The sequence below is a fragment of the Lonchura striata genome, chromosome 5 (genome assembly GCF_050655825.1).
Source record: "Lonchura striata isolate lonStrDom1 chromosome 5, ASM5065582v1, whole genome shotgun sequence".
Classification (NCBI taxonomy): Eukaryota; Metazoa; Chordata; class Aves; order Passeriformes; family Estrildidae; genus Lonchura; species Lonchura striata.
Window position 1 is genome coordinate 6395326 of NC_140707.1, and position 18856 is coordinate 6414181.

Here is an 18856-nt window from a genome sequence, read left to right on the forward strand (position 1 = left end):
CCCTTATTTCCTCCCTGGGTGTCCATGTCCTTAATTACCTCTGGGGGAATGTGCAAACTACCTCAACATTCTCCCAGGGGACCCTTCAGAGACATTTTGGGATCATCATCCCTTTGGCCAGGACCCCTCCCTGGCTTTCCCTTTACTCCCCTCCATGGGTGCCCTGCCATGTTCACTCCCCGAGGATCCCAGGGCACTCACTGATGAGATTTTCAGTGCTCTCTCCCTGCTGACTCTTCACAGACCCCCTGATGTGTCACTCGTCTGTCTCCTGGTCACTCCCGGGTCCCCAATCAATCCCCGGTGCCGCCACCAGCCAAGGGAGCCGATCACCCAAAGTGGGTGAGGCTCCTTCAGCTGCACTCCCTGCCCGCCGCCCCGGACAGTGTTGGAGGACACAGCCTCCTTTTCATCCTAATTCTCCTGGCCACATCTTCCTCTCCCTTTCCGCATTGACTGAAGTACTTGAGAGGTACAGACTTCCCAATCCACCTACTACATACTCCCATAATATGCTCCCTGTTTTTATATAGCAAATGATATTCATGGCTCTGTTAAGTCTTTGTTTTTCTTCTGGAACTTCTGAGCAGGACCTTGGCTGAGGAGCAGTCTGTGTCATCAGTTAATAACATTTTCTGAGACAGATTGTGTCTGCTGTCACTTCCTTATGTACAGGTCCCTGGCCCTATCTCTGAGCAGATTCAGAGCATTTGTTTGTAAAGACACTTTCCTGTGGTTCCTTCCATGGGGTCCCCCGTTTGTGGGACATCCCCCCTGGAGCAGGGTGTCCCCTCTGTGCTGCAGCCCCAGGGCTCGGGCCGAGCTCAGCCAATCAGAGCCCGCGGCGCTCATGACTCACCAGTTGCCAGGCAGACTCGCAGCTCCCCGCGTTCCCCACCTGGACCCACCTGCGCCCCCCCTCGGCCCCATGGCCCCGCGAGGGGAATTTGGGGAGGTGGGAGTGGGGCAGCGCCAAGGCCGGGCCCCCCCGCGCTGTCCTGGCGGGAGCGGCTGCAGTGGGGACCGAGTGCGGGCGGGAGCGGCCGAGAGCCCAGCGCTGCCCCAGCCCGACCTGCCCCAGCTCCATCCCTGCCCCTGCGCTGGGATGCTGTGGGGCTGGGGGGAAGAGGGAGCCGGCAGTGGGTGCTGGGCCTGGGGGCAGGAGGAGAAGGGAAGGAGAAGCAGGCTTGAGGAACAGAATGGTCAAAGGATGCAGGTGGCAGGAGAGGGTGGGATTGTGCAGGAGAAGGAGGAATAGGAGGAGGAAGAGGAGTGTGAGGAAGAATAGGGACACAGGAGGAGGAGGAGCAGAAACAAGGATCACCACGAGGTTCCATTCCTCTTTGCATCTATAGCCTCCCCTTAGCCCCAGGAGCATTGCCACCCCACATGCAGCAGGTGACTGTTGAGGGGTTCCACGATTTTCACAGGGGTGGGTCATGGCATTCCTTAGCTTTATTGGATTAAATGTTGGTGATTTATTTTTTTTTAGGGGCTGAATCTTTTTGTTTTGGAGGAATTTTTTGCTGAATCTTGATGTTTGGGGAGGTTTTGATCTGTGTCTTAAAGTTTCGAGGATTTTTATGCTGAACCTTGGTGTTTTGGAGGTTCTTATAGACACACAATGCCCAATGACTTGGTGAGATGAAGTGGGGACAGGAGGAACTCCCAGTCCAAGATGCTCTGTTCTTTTTTTTTCCCCCAGACCAGGATTTTTCATTCCCAGGGAGGAATGAAAATGGAGGAAATGGAGGAGGAGGAAAAGCCCTGGAGATCCCACACAAGGAGTGGCAGCAAACCCAGCCCAGGGAGCTGCGGGGAGGAAAGAGCCCCCCTGAGCCAGGAAGGTGGGCAGAGATCCAGCCAGAGCTCAGAGCTGGTGGAGAAACCTCGTGGCAGGGAGAAGCCCCACAAGTGCTTGGAATGTGGGAAGGGTTTCAGCCGGAGCTCCCACCTGATCGAGCACCAGAGGATCCACACTGGGGAGAGGCCCTACGAGTGTGAGGAATGTGGGAAGCGTTTCTGCTGGAGCTCCAACCTGAGACTTCACCAGAGGATCCACACCGGGGAGAGGCCCTTTGAGTGTGGGGAGTGTGGGAGGAGCTTCAGCCAGAACTCCATTCTGATCCAACATCAGAGGATCCACACTGGGGAAAAGCCCTTTGAGTGTGGGGAATGTGGGAAGAGCTTCAGCCAGAGGAGCAGCCTGATGCAGCACTCGGTAATCCACACTGGGGAAAAGCCCTTTGAGTGTGGGAAATGTGGGATGAGCTTCAGCCAGAAGGGCCACCTGATGCAACACCAGAGGATGCACACTGGGGAAAAGCCCTTTGAGTGTGGGGAGTGTGGGAGGAGCTTCAACCAGAACTCCATTCTGATCCAACATCAGAGGATCCACACTGGGGAAAAGCCCTTTGAGTGTGGGAAATGTGGGGTGAGCTTCAGCCAGAAGGGCTACCTGATGCAACACCAGAGGATCCACACTGGGGAAAAACCCTATGAGTGTGGGGAATGTGGGAAGAGCTTCAGGCAGAGCTCTGGCCTGAGGAGACACGAGAGGATCCACACTGGAGAAAAGCCCTACGAGTGTGGGGTGTGTGGGATGAGCTTCAGCCTCAACTCCCAGCTTACGGAACACAAAAAGATCCATACTGGGGAAAAGCCCTACAAGTGTGGGGAATGTGGGAAGAGTTTCAGGGAAAGCTCAGCCCTGATTCGGCACCAGGTGATCCACACTGGGGAACGGCCCTACACCTGCTTGGAATGTGGGAAGAGCTATGGGTGGCACTCAGACCTGAGAAAGCACCAGCGCATCCACAGCGGGGAGAAGCCCTACGAGTGTTCCCAGTGTGGGAAGAGGTTTCAGATCAGCTCCAGTCTCCTCGTACATCAGCGGAGTCACACCGAGGAGAGGCCCTACCGCTGCCCCGACTGCGGGAAGGGCTTCAAGCACAACACCAATCTCACCGTGCACCGGCACATCCACACCGGGGAGAGGCCCTACGAGTGTGGGAAGTGTGGGAAGAGCTTCTCACAGAGATCAGCCTTGATCAAACACCAAAGGAGGCGCCACTAAGGGGGGAAGCCCTGTGAGTTCCCCAAGGGTGGGAAGAGCTTCTTATGCTCCTCCCAGCTCCATTCCCTATGGGAGGATCCTTGTTGGATGATCCTCAGTGACCTTCATTGGGCAGTCTTGGTGATCTATGGGCCTGGTTATCTGTGTTGGGAAGACACTTGGCTGGGAGGCTCCACATCTTCCTCGTTCCCTGTGGGCACCTAGATGAACCCAGTGGCAGGAACATCCATTGGGGCACAGACCAACAATGAGAATTCCTTGGGGAGAGCACATTTAATGACTTCCAACTCCATAAAATCTTTTGCATTCAATCCTATCTTCTGGTGGCATCAAGGAATACTGAATGGTCTTGGAGGTATGTCATAGGTTGACTATATGATGCTTGTATCTCCAGTTGTCTGTTCTGTTTATAGTGAATTATAAGTTTTGCACCTTTAAGACTTGTTCCGAGAGCAAAGGAGGGAGAGAAGGGCAGAGTTTGTTTTCAGAAACTGCACTCACTCCTCCACATTCCTGCTCCTGGGCCGGGTTGTTGCAGATGGACAGACAGAGGTACAGAGCTCTCCTTTGCTGTTAATTAGTTTTAGCTAGCTGTGGCAGAGAAGTTCCCTGGACTGTGGCTGCTTTTCCCTTTTCTTTGGACCTGTTTAAACCTGCTCTGGCCTGAACACCCAGAAGAGCACCGGCAGCTCACACCTGTGGCCCAGCGGGCCAGGCCTGGACTGTGGCATTTCCAGCACTGGAGGGACTGATAAGAGACTGAGGGAGCTGAGCTACAACCCATGGAGGAACTTCCTGAGTTTGTCTATCTTTTAGAGCAGCAAGAGGTTTTATTGTTTAATATTGTTTAGGTTTTATTCTTTAAAAAACAGTTTTTTCCACTGTTCTCCAAGGAGATACTTTTCCCAAACTGGCTGGGGGAGGAGCCAATTGAATCTGCTTTCCAGAGGAATCCCTTTGGAGGTTCTCTCCCAAATTTGCTCTGAACCAGGACAAGGTCTTTTCCAACTTCAGGGATTCCACGATTTTGATTTCCTATTGCCCAAGGGTGTCTTCTGCAGCCAGATGGTGGAAAAACTGGGGAAAAGACCAAGATTTTGGAGACAATGGGGTAGAAACTCCACCAAAAAGGTTCTTCCCTCCACCCAAGCACGTGGATCCTCAGCTGGCATGGACATGGAAGTCTTTTTCTTTTGGCCTTGATTTTGTTTTCATTTCTCTTTATCCCTTTAAAATATCCAATATTGAAGTAAAAATAGACATTGAACTAAGTTAGTGGATATGGCCATGGTAGGACACAGACATGGTGGGACACGTGTAAGAATGTGCCCTCTGTTGACAGAGTAGAAAAGTTACCTTTTGTTCCCTTAAAAAGGACAAAAGGCCAGGTGTTTCTCTCCTCAATTTGGTTGAAAGACACCTCATAGGACCGCTGGGACTTCACCTCAAACTTAAGGGTAGCTAATTGGACAGGAGCCAAAAAGTCCCACCTAAGCAATTCCCTAGAAAAGAAGAGAACAAAAGAAGTTAATTGCTTTTGTGAAGTGTTTTAGCAAGAGCAAGAGCCTCTGCCCTGACTTGGCTTTTCTCTGTAAAAAGCTTTTTTATTTTTGCCTTTTATTAAAACTTTTTATTCCCAACACTGTCACATGAGCCATCCTGCTTGTTTTATGCCACCTGAGGTAGCTGAGCTATCAAGGGTATAATGCTTATCTCTGAGAGCTTATAAGACCAGGCTCAAAAAGAGAAAAAGCATTAGACATGGAGAGTGACATGGGCACGCATGGACATGGAGGGGGACAGGGCCATCCCTAGGGACATGGGGAGACACAGGCATGGATGGAGACATGGGGGGCAGTGACAGGGATGGAAACATGGTGGGGAGACAGCCATGGGTGAGGACATGGTGGGACATGGCCAGTGACAAGTGGGGACATGGCCATGGCCGGTGCCATGGGAGGAACTTGCAGGGGATGAGGGGGATGCTGGGTTTGAGGGAGTTGAGGGTTCCTGGGCAGGACTTGGACCTTGCTGAGGCCTTTGGGGAGCCCAGGCCGAGCGGCTCCGGCTGCGCTGGGAGAACCTGGTGGAGGTTTTGGGGCAGCTGCTCAAGGACCCCTGACCTGGAGCCCCAGCTGGGCATTGGGCTCCTGGAAGGGGATGAACATCCTTGTCCCTGGGAGGGAAATCCCAGCACCCCCAGGGTGTCGGGAACAGCTGAGGGGCCACAACAGGGAGGGGAAAGCCCGACAGAGCTGTTCTCCTCCTAAGCTACATCCTAAAAGTCCCAAAACTCAGGGATTCCTCCCAGGAAAAAGCTGCCAGGAGCTGCCTGAATTGAGGGAAAGGGGGGATGTGATCCTCAAACTGAACAGGAGGGGCCTGGATCCCCAAATCCAAGCCCAGGGGTGAGAGATAGAGCTGGAGGCACAATGGGGAAGGGGTGGGAGAGCAGGGGAAAAGAGGATTCCGACCAGGAGAGGAATGGGACCCTCAGATTGAGTTGGGAGGGGTCTTTGGGTTGGGGGAACAATGGGAGTGGGGAGGGAAGGGTGGGGATGGGATCAAAAATGGGTGGTTCCATGGGGATCCCTTAGTGTCCCCATCGCTTGATCCCTGGAGTGATTTCCGTGAGGCTCTGGGAGGGGGGAATGGATCTGCACTGGGTGGGTCCCCAAGCCCCCTGCCCATACCTGGGGGGCTCATGGGAGGTTCCCTCTACCCAAACGCTGGTGCTGCAGCCATGGGGGAGAGGTGGGTAGGAAAGGGGGATCTGGGGTGGTCAGGGAGGAGGAGGAATAGGAAGAGGAGATAGAGATGAGGAGGAGGTTAGGGAAAAGAAGGAACAGGAACAGGAGGAGGAAGAGGAGGAACCGCAGCAGATCCACACGGTTTGCCTGCCCTTCTGCCGAGTCTGCAGCTCCCCTGGTCATGGCAGCATTGACTGCCCCAGATCCTGCAGGTAAGTGGGGAGGGGGAGCTCACCCCAAATCCATTGGGGGATTTCTGGGAGTTTTTTTTGCAGGGAAAGGGATATTTGGATCTTGCATTGCCCCAAAGGTGAGACGCAGATGCCCCTTTGGAGACTTGTGAAGGGTTCCTGTAGCGATCTCTGTACTGGCTGGGGCAGTGGTAACAGTTTGGGGGGGACATTGGTTTTGGGGTTCCAATTGGCATCGGAGTGGGGAGAGCAGCAATGGCCAATCCTGGAGCTGGGGGATCCCAGCAGCCTGGAGGAGTGGGGGACTCTGGAGATGAGCAGAGTCTGGGCCCATCCAACTGTGAACAGGGTGGTGACTTCTCGAGCTGGACTTGGGCAGCAGGACCAAGGTGCTCACCCTTTGTTTTTCCCCCAAGCCAGGATTTGTCCATCCCAACCTTTGTGCAGGTGGAGCTGGTGGAGGCTGTGAGGAAAAGGAAGATAGCATGGAACACTGAGGCAGGTGAGGAGTAAGTCACTGCCCCTTTCCCCCTCTCCTCTGCTCCACCTATCAGCCCAACATTGCCCCTGGCTGCAGGACAGCGCTGCTGCCAACGCTGTCCTGCCAGGGATGAATTGGTGGGATCTCCTTCCCCTTCCCTCTGGCATGGAGGCAAATCCCATCCTCCCACCCTCCTTCCTCTTCTCATTCTATCCTTCTTCCTTCCACTTTCCACTTATCCTTCTTCCTTTCCACATTCCTTCCTCTTCTTTTCTTTCCTTACCCCAGGCACTGAGCTGCAGACAGAGACCTGGGAGGACAAATCGCTGCTCAGAACCTCTGTTTTGAGGCTGTTTTGAGCAGCTCCACAGCATGGGAACCCAATGGGGAGGAAAAGCCCTGGGGATCCCACACAAGGAGGGGCTGCAAACCCAGCCCTGGGAGTTGTGAGGAGGTAAGAGCCCCTCGGTGCCTAGAAGGCAGCCAGAGATCCATTTGGCACTCAGAGATGGTGGAGATGACTCATGGTGGGCAGAAGCTCCACAAGCACTTGGAATGTGGGAAGGGCTTCAGCTGGAGCTCCGGGGATCAGACCTGATCTGGCGCCAGGTGATCCAGATCGGGAATCAATCAGCCCTACAAGTGTGGGGAGTGTGGGAAGGGCTTTGGGTGGATCTCCAAGTTCATCAGCACCACAAGATTCACACCAGGGAGAGGCCCTATGAGTGTCCCAAGTGTAGGAAGTGGTTTCTGAGAAGCTCCAATCTGATCGTAATGAGCCAAGGGTCAGCTGGAAATGTATTTAGGATAATTGAAAACTGTGGATGAGTCAAGGGGACAGCTGGGAATATAACTGAGATAGTAGAAGATTTCATATTTTAGTTAAGATTTTAAAATTAGTTGAGAAGCCAAGTTAGCTAGCAAAAATCACATGCCTTAGTTAAAGAGTAGCAAATATATTAGAAAAGTAAAGCTAGGAGTGACAGGGATAGATGTAGGAATTGTGAAGGAGCAGAGACCATAGAAATATCTTGCCTTAAGAATAATCAGCAGTTAGGAGAGGCTACCGTGACCAGCAGATCAAAAAGTCCTGCAAACTGGCCATGGGTGAAGAGTTTACCTTGAGGAAGACAGCTTTCTTCCTCCCTTACACCCACTCCCTTATTTCAAAATCCCAAAGACCCAGTTAAGGAAACACGATTGCACAGCCGTAATGGATATTCAGCTGATTATAATACGAAGCGGGCAGGTAATGATTATGTATTTTGTGTCCTTAGAAACAGCTTGGATATGTAAAACCTTTTCTGTATAAATAGAAAGCAGGAGTCTGCAACTCCTTGCACATGTATTTGGAAATGATTCCACATGTGTCCAGCACTGCAATAAAATACCCTTCTTTCCAGCTTTAATTAGTTGAGGAGCCGTCTGCCCATGCTTCAGTGCATCAGTGGATTCACACACAGGAGAGGCCCTTCTGCTGCCCTGAGTGCGGGAAGGGCTTCAAGCACAGCTCCAGCCTCGTCACCCACAGGCACATCCACACCGGGGAGAGGCCCGGTGAGTGTCCTGTGTGTGGGGAGAGATTCTCCAGAAGCTCTCGCTTGACCCAACACCGAAGGAGGCACCATTAAGGGAAGCCCTGTGAGCACCCCCAGTCCCAGTGTCACCCCCTTTCCTGCCCACAGAGCTCCTGAGCCAGCGGCGGCCGCAGCCGCTCCCCGTGGCCTTGCACAGGACCCCCTGTGATGGGGCAGGGAGGATTCGGGAGGATTTGGGAGGATTTGGGGAGGGTTTGGGAGGATTGGGGAGGATTGGGGAGGATTTGGGAGGATTTGGGGAGGATTTGGGAGGATTGGGTAGGGTTTGGGAGGATTTGGGAGGATTCGGGAGGATTTGGGGAGGATTTGGGGAGGATTTGGGAGGATTTGGGAGGATTTGGGGAGGATTCGGGGAGGATTTGGGAGGATTCGGGGAGGATTCGGGGAGGATTCGGGGAGGATTTGGGAGGATTTGGGAGGATTGGGGAGGATTGGGGAGGATTTGGGAGGATTCGGGGAGGATTCGGGGAGGATTTGGGAGGATTTTGGAGGATTTGGGAGGATTTGGGGAGAGTTTGGGAGGATTTGGGAGGATTGGGGAGGATTTGGGAGGATTGGGGAGGATTTGGGCCGTGGCGGGCGGGTCCGGCCGGGACCGCTGGTCGCTGCGGGTCTGCCCAGCAACTGGTGAGTCATCAGCCGCGCTGTCTCTGATTGGCTGAGGGAAGGCGGGAGTAGGAAAAGGATCGGGAGAGATCCCGCCCCGAGCACCAGCACTGGCAAAACAGTCCCAGCCCGGGCACAGGGAGGGAATTTATTACCATCCAAATCACAGCAGGAGAAGGGAAAGAAATCTCTACAACACCTTCCCCCCACCCAACAGGGATCACCCAGACCAGGGGTTATCAATGATGGAGACTCGGGGGCATCTGAGTTGGGATCAGAAGCCAATTTTATTGAGTGTATCAGGTGTTTATATAGAATTTCACTTGTATGGTGCTTATATAGGGCTCTGTTTTTGGTAACAATTTCCCATTGGTTACACATCACCTGGTAACATTATTTTATCACTATGTCTCACAATATGTTTCTTGGTCACTTCTTGCCCAAGGAGACTTTCACTGTGTCTGTCTCTCCCATGGTTTCTGCTCAATCAGGCAGAAGAAGAAGATATCAGGCCCCTTTATCAGTTCCACTGTACTCTCTGGTTTGTTCCCCATACCTCCCCCTATCTGTTCAAACAAAAATACATTCTTAAGTGATTTGTCTATTAATTTTTTCACACAATATAAAATACAAGGAATAAGCATAACAATACATAATATAATCCTAATACATATAAGCCTATTTTAACTAAATTTCTTATCCATCCACCAAGTCTCCAATCCCCCAGAAGCTGATCTAGCCCTGTAAGCCCTGATACCACTGGGTAATCATAACCATTTTCCCAAGGGCATAAGTCTGCTAGAGGTTAAACAGGTGCTGATGTGGTGGCGAGGTCCTGTTCACAAGGGTTCTCTTCCAATGTTGATGTTCAAGGTGAATCTGTAACTGATGCAGTCAAAGACTCTCAAAACGCCTTCACGCTGTTTGCTGGAATCCACTTGGAACCATTCTCTGTGGAGATGCAAGCAAAACCTCTACCCCAGCCTGGTCAGAGAGAAAGCCAGGTAAACTTTCCTAGGAATTGTTCTGGGGAGTTTTGAGAAGGCTGAGAGAAAGAATTGAAGCAATCTTGCAGCTGGTGTTTTGAACAGTTGTTTTCTTATAAGATGTTTACTAAAGGGTATTTCCTTAATTAGCCAATCATGTGAGGTGTGTTGATTAAAGGACCAGTCAGGTGTTGGAGCAGTGTATAAAAAGAAATGGGTTCCTAATAAAATTAGTATTAGTCTCCTGGAGAGAGTTAGATTTTATGTGTCGCCTGACTCTTGTTCCTGACTCAGTGGTGACACCAGGTGACATCAGGTGACCTAAGGATAAAGCCCCAATATCTTACCAGATCCTGGATCCTTCACTAAGGCAAGGGATTTTTCCTTTTGTTGCAATTATGAATTACAATTAAAATGTCAAACAATCAAGGGTTGGGGTCCATCAAAGATCATTTCAAGAAGTTGAACACATAAAAGGCTTTCTGCAGTCTCTCGGAAGGGTTGTCCTCTCTGGCCCCCCCTTTCTATTGTACCAGGAGACGCTTGAGGGAGCCATGAGCCCATTCAGTGACAGATTGGCCTTTTGAGGAATGAGGAATACCTGTTTTGTGCATAATTCCCCATAGGCAAAAAAGGTAGCAACTCAGCAGGAAGTATAAGCTGGGCCATTGCCTTTACTTCAGGTGGTATACCAAGAGTTACAAAAGCAGCAGTGAAGTTCTAGAGACATCTTTAGCCGTTTTCCCTAAACGGGCTGATGCAATGTCTTGGTTTGAAAAGACAGGAGTCTGTGTAGGAAGGCAAGACCCTCCTGTGAAATGGAAAAGGTAAACCCCCCTCCATCCGAATTACCACAATTTCAAAATTAAAAGGCTCTCAAGCAAAGATATGGGAATGGGAATAACAGTTCTTTACTAGGAAAAAAATTAAATTAAAAAAAATGCAGTTAGTACAAACAAAACTAGTGATGGAGTCAGAAACCTGACACCCTGAGGAGTCAGGGTGTTGGTAATAGTCCAGTTAAAATGGTGGCTGCTCCTCCTGGAGTGGCTGATGAAATGCTGCTGAAGTGGTGATCTCTAGAATGGTGGAGCTTTCTCTGAAGGTCTGGTAGTAGTTGGGCCTGGTCTTCCTCTGGGAATCCAGCACAGAAGAAGCTGCTACTCGGGGAATCCAGCAAAGTGGCTGCCAGTGTCTCAAAAAGTGCTGATTTTATGCAGGTAGGAATGCTTGGCTCCTCCCTCTGGGTGGAGCATCTCACACTGGGATGATGTAACTTTATCAGTCATGCAGTGAGTCATTCAATGGTCCATGAACAGAAGATATCTCTCCGGAGGGAGACATTGTTCTTGGAAGAGATAAGAAAACTGCCCAAGCTCCAACAGATGGCAAATAGAATACATGCTTATCTTATAAGCCAGGACACCCCACATTCCCATTGTCCCCATTGTCCCCAATGTCTCCCCTTGTCCCGATGTCCCCAATGTCCCCACACACCCCGATGTCGCCATATCCCCAATGTCCCCCTGATGTCCCCAGTGTCCCCACACCCCATGACTACCCTGTCCTGCCCCGCAATGTCTCTGACATCCCCCCACATCCCCGATGTCCCCAGTGTCCCCGATGTCCCCACACCCCTGACGCCCTGTCCCACCCCTCAGTGTCCCTGTTAGTGTCCATGCGGACGCCGCAGACGCAGGCGCTGCTGGGGGCGCTGGGGCGGCTGCACTGCGCCTTCGCGCCCCCGGCCGAGCCCTTCACGCTGCAGTGGCTGCGGCACCGCCATGGCGCCACGCGGCGCCTTCTGGCCTTCGACTCGGCCGCCGCCCGCCGCACCGAGGCCGCGCCGGGGGTGCTGCTGTTCCTGGGGGGCCACGGGAGCCCCCCCGGCACCGCGCAGGTGAGGGGAGGGGAGGGGCTGCGGAGCCCTGCGGGGACAGCAGGGGGCGCCACCGAGCGGGGGGGGGGGGGGGGTCGGGTGCTCCCGGCCGCCAGGGGGCGCTGCTGGGAGTGGGCGGCCTCAGTCCTCCTGGCCACTGGGAGGCGCCAATGGACAGCCTTGGTCCTCCCGGCCACCAGGGGGCGCTGCAGGCATGGAACTGCTTTGGTCCTCCCAGCCGCTAGGGGGCGCCACTGGCAGTGGGTGGTTTTGGCCCTCCCGGCCACCAGGGGGCCCCACTGGCACGGGACAGCCTCGGTCCTCCTGGCCACTAGGGGGCGCTGTGGGCATAGAATGGTTTTTTGGAAGGTTTTGGGAGCATTTTTTGTGGCTTTTTGGGAGGTCCTGGGGGGTTTGGTGGGTGATTTTTGGAGGGTTTGTGGGGCATTTTTTGGGTTTTTTTGGGGAGTTTTTTGGGTGATTTCTGGGGGCTTTTTTTGTGTGTTTCTTGGAGGGTTTAGCGGGTGATTTTTGTGGGTTTTGGGAGCATTTTTGGTGTTTTTTTTTGGGGGGGTTCTGGGGGTTTTTGGGCACAGAACGGCCACGATCCTCCCAGCCGCCTGGGGGCACCACTGAGGCCGAACGTTTCCTCGGTCCTCCCAGCCGCCAGGGGGCGCCAGGGAGGTGTCGCTGCAGCTGTCCCAGTCCCTCCCAGTCCCTCCCAGTCCCTCCCAATATGTCCCAGTATGTCCCAGTCCCTCCCAGTCCCTCCCAGTATGTCCCAGTATGTCCCAGTCCCTCCCAGTCCATCCCAGTCCCTCCCAGTTCCCTCCCAGTATGTCCCAGTCCCTCCCAGTATGTCCCAGACCCTCCCAGTCCCTCCCAGTATCCCCAGCTCACTGTCCCGTGTCCCAGCCCCTCCCCGGGTGTCCCTGCTGCTGTCCCGGCTGTCCCTGGGGCTCCCGGCCGAGCTGCGCTGCGACGCCGTCGGCTTCTTCCTGCTGGACGTGGAGATCCGCTGGGAACACCGCGCCCACGGACACCCCAGGCCACGCTTGGGGGACACTGAGGGGGACACCGAGGGGGACACCTTGGTGACCACCCTGGGGCCCGGCTGGGACGTGCCACACCGGGTCACTGTTGTGGTGGCGGGTGAGGGACACATGGGGACATCAGGGATGGGGTTTGGGGACAACTGGGGACATCAGGGATGGAGCTTGGGAAACCTGGGGACATCAGGGACAGGGTTTGGCCACAGCTGGGGACATCAGGAATGGAGTTTGGGACACTTGAGAACATCAGGGATGGGGTTGGGGACACCTGGGGACATCAGGGATGGGGTTGGGGACACCTGGGGACATCAGGGATGGGGTGTGGATGGTATGGTCTTGGGACAGCAGGACTGGAGCTGGGGACACCTGGGATGGGGTTTGGGACATTGAGGATAGAGTTGGGGACACCAGGACGGAGTTGGGTACATCAAGAGTGGGGTTGGGGACAGCTGGGGACATCGGGAATGGGGTTTGGACGGTCTTGGGACAGCAGAGATGCCTGGGGACACTGCGGACAGGGTTGGGGACATCAGGAATGGGGTTGGGGACAGCTGGGATATGGCTGGGGACAGCTGGGATGGGGTTGGGGACACCGGGGATGGGGTTTGGGACACTGGGGACACGACTGGGATCTCCTAAGGGACATCAGGAGCAGAGCTGGGGACATCGGGGGGTGGCCGGTGCCACCAGGACGGGCTCGGTGCCACCCGGGGGTGTCGGTGCCACCCGGGCGTGTCGGTGACGTGTCCCCAATGTCCCCACAGGTGCCACCAGGCCCAGCATGGAGGACATGGCGGGGATGGGCCTGGTGGACATTTGGGGAGGTCTGGGGAGGTTTGGGGACATCTGGGGAGGTTTGGGGACATCTGGGGAGGTTTGGAGACATTTAGGGAGTTTGGGGATATTTGGGGACATTTTGAGAGTTTGGGGACATTTGGGGAGGTTTGGGGACATTTGGGGAGTCTGGGGACATTGGGGACACCGATGGGGTTGGTGGCACTGGAGGAGTTTGTTCCAGTTTGGATTTTAAGGTTCTTTTTTAAAGCATTGATTAAAAAACCCAAAGCACGAATTTAAAGTCATTAAAGAACCAATTACCCAGCTCCAATTGTTCACTGGATTTTTTTTAAAAAGCAATTTTTAAAAAGTTCCGTTTCCCATTTTATCGATTTTTCATCAAATCTTCGCTTTTGTCACGGGAGAGGGGCAAAAAAAGGAGAAAAAAATGGGGAAAAAAAGGAAAAAAAAGGAGATTTCCTTTCCCATTGTTCCTTCATCTCCACACATCCTAATCAATAGCAGAGAGTTAGCAATGATCAATAGTAGGGAGTTATCAATAATCAATAGTGAGTTATCAATAATCAATAGCGGATTATCAATAATCAATAGCAGTGAGTTGTCAATAATCAATAGCAGATTATCAATAATCAATAGCAGGGAGTTATCAATGATCAATAGCAGGGAGTTATCAATTATCAATAGCAGGGAGTTATCAATAATAGCAGATTATCAATAATAGCAGTGAGTTATCAATAATCAATAGCAGATTATCAATAATCAATAGCAGTGAGTTATCAATAATCAATAGCAGTGAGTTACCAATAATCGATAGCAGATTATCAATAATCAATAGCAGGGTGTTATCAATAATCAATAGCAGGGAGTTATCAATAATCAATAGCAGTGCATCATTCAATCGGCATTTTTCACAATATTACAAAGAAATCAATCCAATATTATTTATTGATTATTGATTATTGATAATTAATTATTAATTATTAACCATTACAAATAAATTTATCCGATATCAACTATTGATTATTAATTAATCAATATTGCAGAGAAATAAATTCAGTAGTAATTATTAATTCTTTATTATTACCAGCATTGCAAAGAAATAGACTCAATATCAACTATTGATTATTAATTAATCAACACTAAAAATAAGTTGATCTATTATTAATTATTAAGGATTAATTAATCAATATTACAGATAAGTCTATCCAATATTAATTATTAATTATTGATTATTAAGAATCAATATTACACATAAATTAATCCTATGTTATTAGTTATTTATTATTAATCAATATTACAAGGAAATCGATCCTATATTATTATTATTAATATTACAAAGTAACAAATCCAATAGTGTTAATCAATGTTAAAAATAAAATAATCCAATATAAATTATAAATTATTAATCAGTATCACAAAGGAATCAATCTATGTTATTAGATATTAGTAATTATTAATTATTAATCACTCAATATTACAGAAACTTTTATCCACTCTTCATTATTATTTATTATTAATCAATGCTACAGAGGAATCAATCCAATGTCAATTATTTATTATTAATTAATCAATATCACAAATTAATAGTTCCAGTATTAGTTATTAATTATTGATTATTGATCAGTATCACACAGGAATCGATCCAAAGCTCGTTCCCGTGTAACGTTTCCCGCTCGCCGCGAGTTCTGAAAGCGCTGATCGCGGGTCTGTAAAATCACAAACTAATCACTAATTATAAAAGTTAATTAATAATAAACTAATTATTACACAAGTAGGTTAGTAATAAATAACTAAACAAGTTAATTAGTAATGAAATAATAATTATAATAGCGATAAAATCGGAGCAATAAAAACGTGGACAATGAGGGTCAGGACAACATGAGATTATAAAAAATGAAGAATTTTGGACACCCAGGAGTTCTTGGGCACTGTGAAAACACCGATCAGTTGTTCTTGAAATGTTAAAAGTTTATTAATAATAAAATAGTTATTCAAAATATAAAATAAAAAAATTAAAATAATAAAAATAATAAAATTAAAATACAAAATAAAATCAGAGTTATCAAAATCTGGACAATGACATTTAGGCAACCACAAGGCGATAAAAAGAAAATCATTTTGGATGCCCGGATGTTTTTGGGCACCGTGAAAAATGCCAGTCTGGTTCTTTAAAATATTTTAAAAATTCCTGATTCAAACAAGTTAATTAGTAATAGAATAGTTATAAAAATAGCAATAAATAGGAGTAATAAAAATTTGGACAATGAGGGTCAAAGCACCACGAGATGATAAAAAATGAAGAATTTTGGACATCCAGGAGTTCTTGGGCACTGTGAAAAGCACCACTCGCTGGTTTTTGAAATTTAAAAATTTACAAATTCAAAAAGTTAATTAGTAACAAAATAGTTATAAAAATAGCAATGAAGTCGGAGCAATAAGAATCTGGACAATGAGGGTCAGGACGATGACAAGACAATAAAAAGTGAAGAATTTTGGACATCTGGATGTTTTTGGGCACTGTGGAAAACACCAGTCAGTCGGTTTTTAAAATTGTAAAGGTTTATTAGTAATAAAACAGTTATTAAAAAACCAGCAATTAAATCAGAGCAATAACAATGTGGACAATGAGGTCAGGACAGTGACAAGACAATAAAAAGCGAGGGATTACGGACGTCCGGATGTTTTGGGCACTGAGCTGCCAAAGCCACACCTTGAACAAGGAATAACCCTAAAAGCAGCAGCCTGTTGCATATTCATCGATCTCATGCATGATGCATCAATCCTGTCCAGCCACAGAGCCCGGAGAAGTGGCAGCCTCTTCTCAATCCCGCGGCGCCCGCAGGGCTGAGCGGGGCACGGAGAGTGAATTTCCTTTAATCAGGGAGCGCTTGTGGCAGCACATTGCTCTGCCTCCCAGCATTTTCCACAGAGGAGCACAGAGGGAAACGAAAGAGAAAACAATTTCTGTTTCTGCTCCTTGTTTTAGCATGTGGAACGTGTTTGGAGAATTGTTTAACGATTTGTTACCCAAATTGTTGTGGGGTGGTTGCTGTGTTGGGTTCTGGTGAGGATCGTTTGAGCCTGGGGCCAATCCAACCCACCTGGGGTGGAATCTCAGAGAGGGTCACGAGTTGTGAGGAGTTACATTTGGGAGTTAGAAAAAGCAGTTTGTAGTTTTAGTGTCTCCTTTAAACAGTATATTAATCTATATTAGTATAGTTCTAATAAAGAAACCATTCATCCTTCTGAGCTGGAGTCAGGCATCGTCATTTCTTCCCCCCGGCTCGCCTGCATTTACAATAAGCTGTAAATTCTTTTTCTCTGGAAGATTTCGGTGTCCTGCAGCTGCCGTCCCAGTGCAAGTACCTCATTCCTTTCTTCCCACGCACAGAGTTTCTATTTTAACCACAAAAGCTCCATTTTAACCACAAATCTACATTTACCCTACCATTAAAATGTTAATACAGCACTACTAATCAATGTAACATAATATAAATCCTATTCAATATAATACTTGCAAAAGCCAACCATAAAATATGCATTTTTCACAGAGGACACCCCGAGGCTGCTGCAGGGACAGCGATGTCACCGCTGTGACGTCGTTGGGGACGGTGACATCATCAGGGACATCGCTGCTGTCACTTCTCCCCCCTCCCCAAACCACACTGGATTTGAGATGAATTCGGGGAATTTTCTGGGAATTTTCATTGCAATTGTCCCAAATGCTGATGGGAATTCCTGGGGTGACGTCACTGGGGACACTTGGGGACATTCTGAGGACGCTCTGGGGACACTGATGGGGGTGGCGGTGGGTCAGGGGCTGAATGAGCCCCTCGGTGCCTTGCAGCAGAGCCGGGTTATAAATGACAATAGAATAATCAGCTTTTGAAATTCTGTATTGCCTTCTGCACGTTGTTATTGAGCACGAGGATTTTGCTGTGGTACTTGGTATTGATATTGATTACTGATAATTCCTTGCAGCTGCTCGCTGGTACAATAAAATCAATCCGTTTATGTGTGCAGCATATAACAAATTTACTGCTAGAGTAATAAACAGATATTATATCATAGGCCTTAATATATTAAAAATAGATAAACATTAAATAGATCAATAATAAATACTGGAATAGAGACTATGTAATGTTAAAATGCTTTTGTGTGACTGACTCAGGTGTAAAACAATTCAGTTGTTTCCCACATCTGTGGACCAGCCTCACCAGGTGATACCAGTGACACAAAGCTCAGAAGAATTTATGAATTTATCAGGGGGCCTGAAACAACAGGGTGGAACCATGAGAAGAAATCAAAAATATCAACTTAATCTACAGAATGTCCTGCAGACAAGTCAGAGGTGAGACCCAAACACGAGTTCCTGGGACACACAAACCTCCCGGGAGTGTTTGAATAATGTCAAAACTCAGGAGTGTGTTCCTGGCCCTGCAGTGGAACCGGATCCGGAGAACGAAGGGTTAAGTTGAGGGCGAGTTCTTTGGCTGAGCCCAAAACCCTTTTTTATCCCTGATTAAACTTTGTTTAGTAATCCCTTAGTGAACTTTGTTTTTCACACCCGGCTGGGATTTGGGGGGGCCAGGGGGGTCCCTGGACAGCCCCCGCTGCTGAGCACTGACCCCCCCTCACCGAGCACCGGGACCCCCCAAAAACCGCACCCGCACCCCTTCAGTGCCCCCGACCCCCCCGAGCACCGGGCCCGGACCCCCTTTGTGCCCCCCACCCATCACGGGGGTTCCGCCCCCTCCCCTTTGACCCCCCAGAGCCGCGGGACCCCCGGGAACAGCGCCGGGAACGGGGGGGCCCAGGGATGTGAGAATTGGATTCGTAAAGGATTCCCAAATCCTGGCAGAAAGCTCACACTGCCTTGGACTTGTCCATGCAAACTCTGAGATTTTATTGTGCCAGCGAGCAGCTGCAAGGAATTATCAATAATCAATATCAGTATGAGCACCTGAGCAAAATGCTGGGGGTCAATAGGAACCTGCAAAAGGCAACAGAGAAATGCCAAACCCAACAGAAAAAGCAGAAAAATGCAAAAGGCAACAAGGGAATGCAAAAGCCTTCTGAGTGCTCTCAGAATGTCCCCAGGTGCGGCTGGTAACGTCATCCCAGAAACTCCCATCAGCATGTGGGACAATGCCCATGAAAATTCCCAGAAAATTCTCCGAATTGGTCTCAAATCCCGCACGAGGAGGGGACTGGTGACGCCAGCGCTGTCCACCAGGATGTCACTGTCCCTGATGGCATCAGAGCGGTGCCATCGCTGCAGCAGCCTGGGGAGATCCTCCACGGCTTTTTGGCACCGCTGGGCCAGGGCGCGCCTGCTGGGCCACCGGGGCCACTGGAGCACCACAGGGACTCAAGAGGAGGTCGTGGATGTCCCCAAGTGTCCCCAGCAGGTGATCCTTGCACAGGCAGGCACTGGCA

At 49.8% G+C, this 18856-nt stretch overlaps 1 protein-coding gene across 1 annotated transcript; it reads left to right on the top strand.

The window, feature by feature from the left end:
- The first annotated feature begins 1221 nt into the window (after positions 1-1221).
- On the top strand, positions 1222-4721 carry LOC146767188 (uncharacterized). Its single transcript, XM_085581162.1, has one exon. It carries the CDS (start codon positions 1679-1681, stop codon positions 3074-3076), a length of 1398 nt encoding a protein of 465 aa, XP_085437288.1. The 5' UTR covers positions 1222-1678; the 3' UTR covers positions 3077-4721.
- The last annotated feature ends 14135 nt before the right edge of the window (positions 4722-18856 follow it).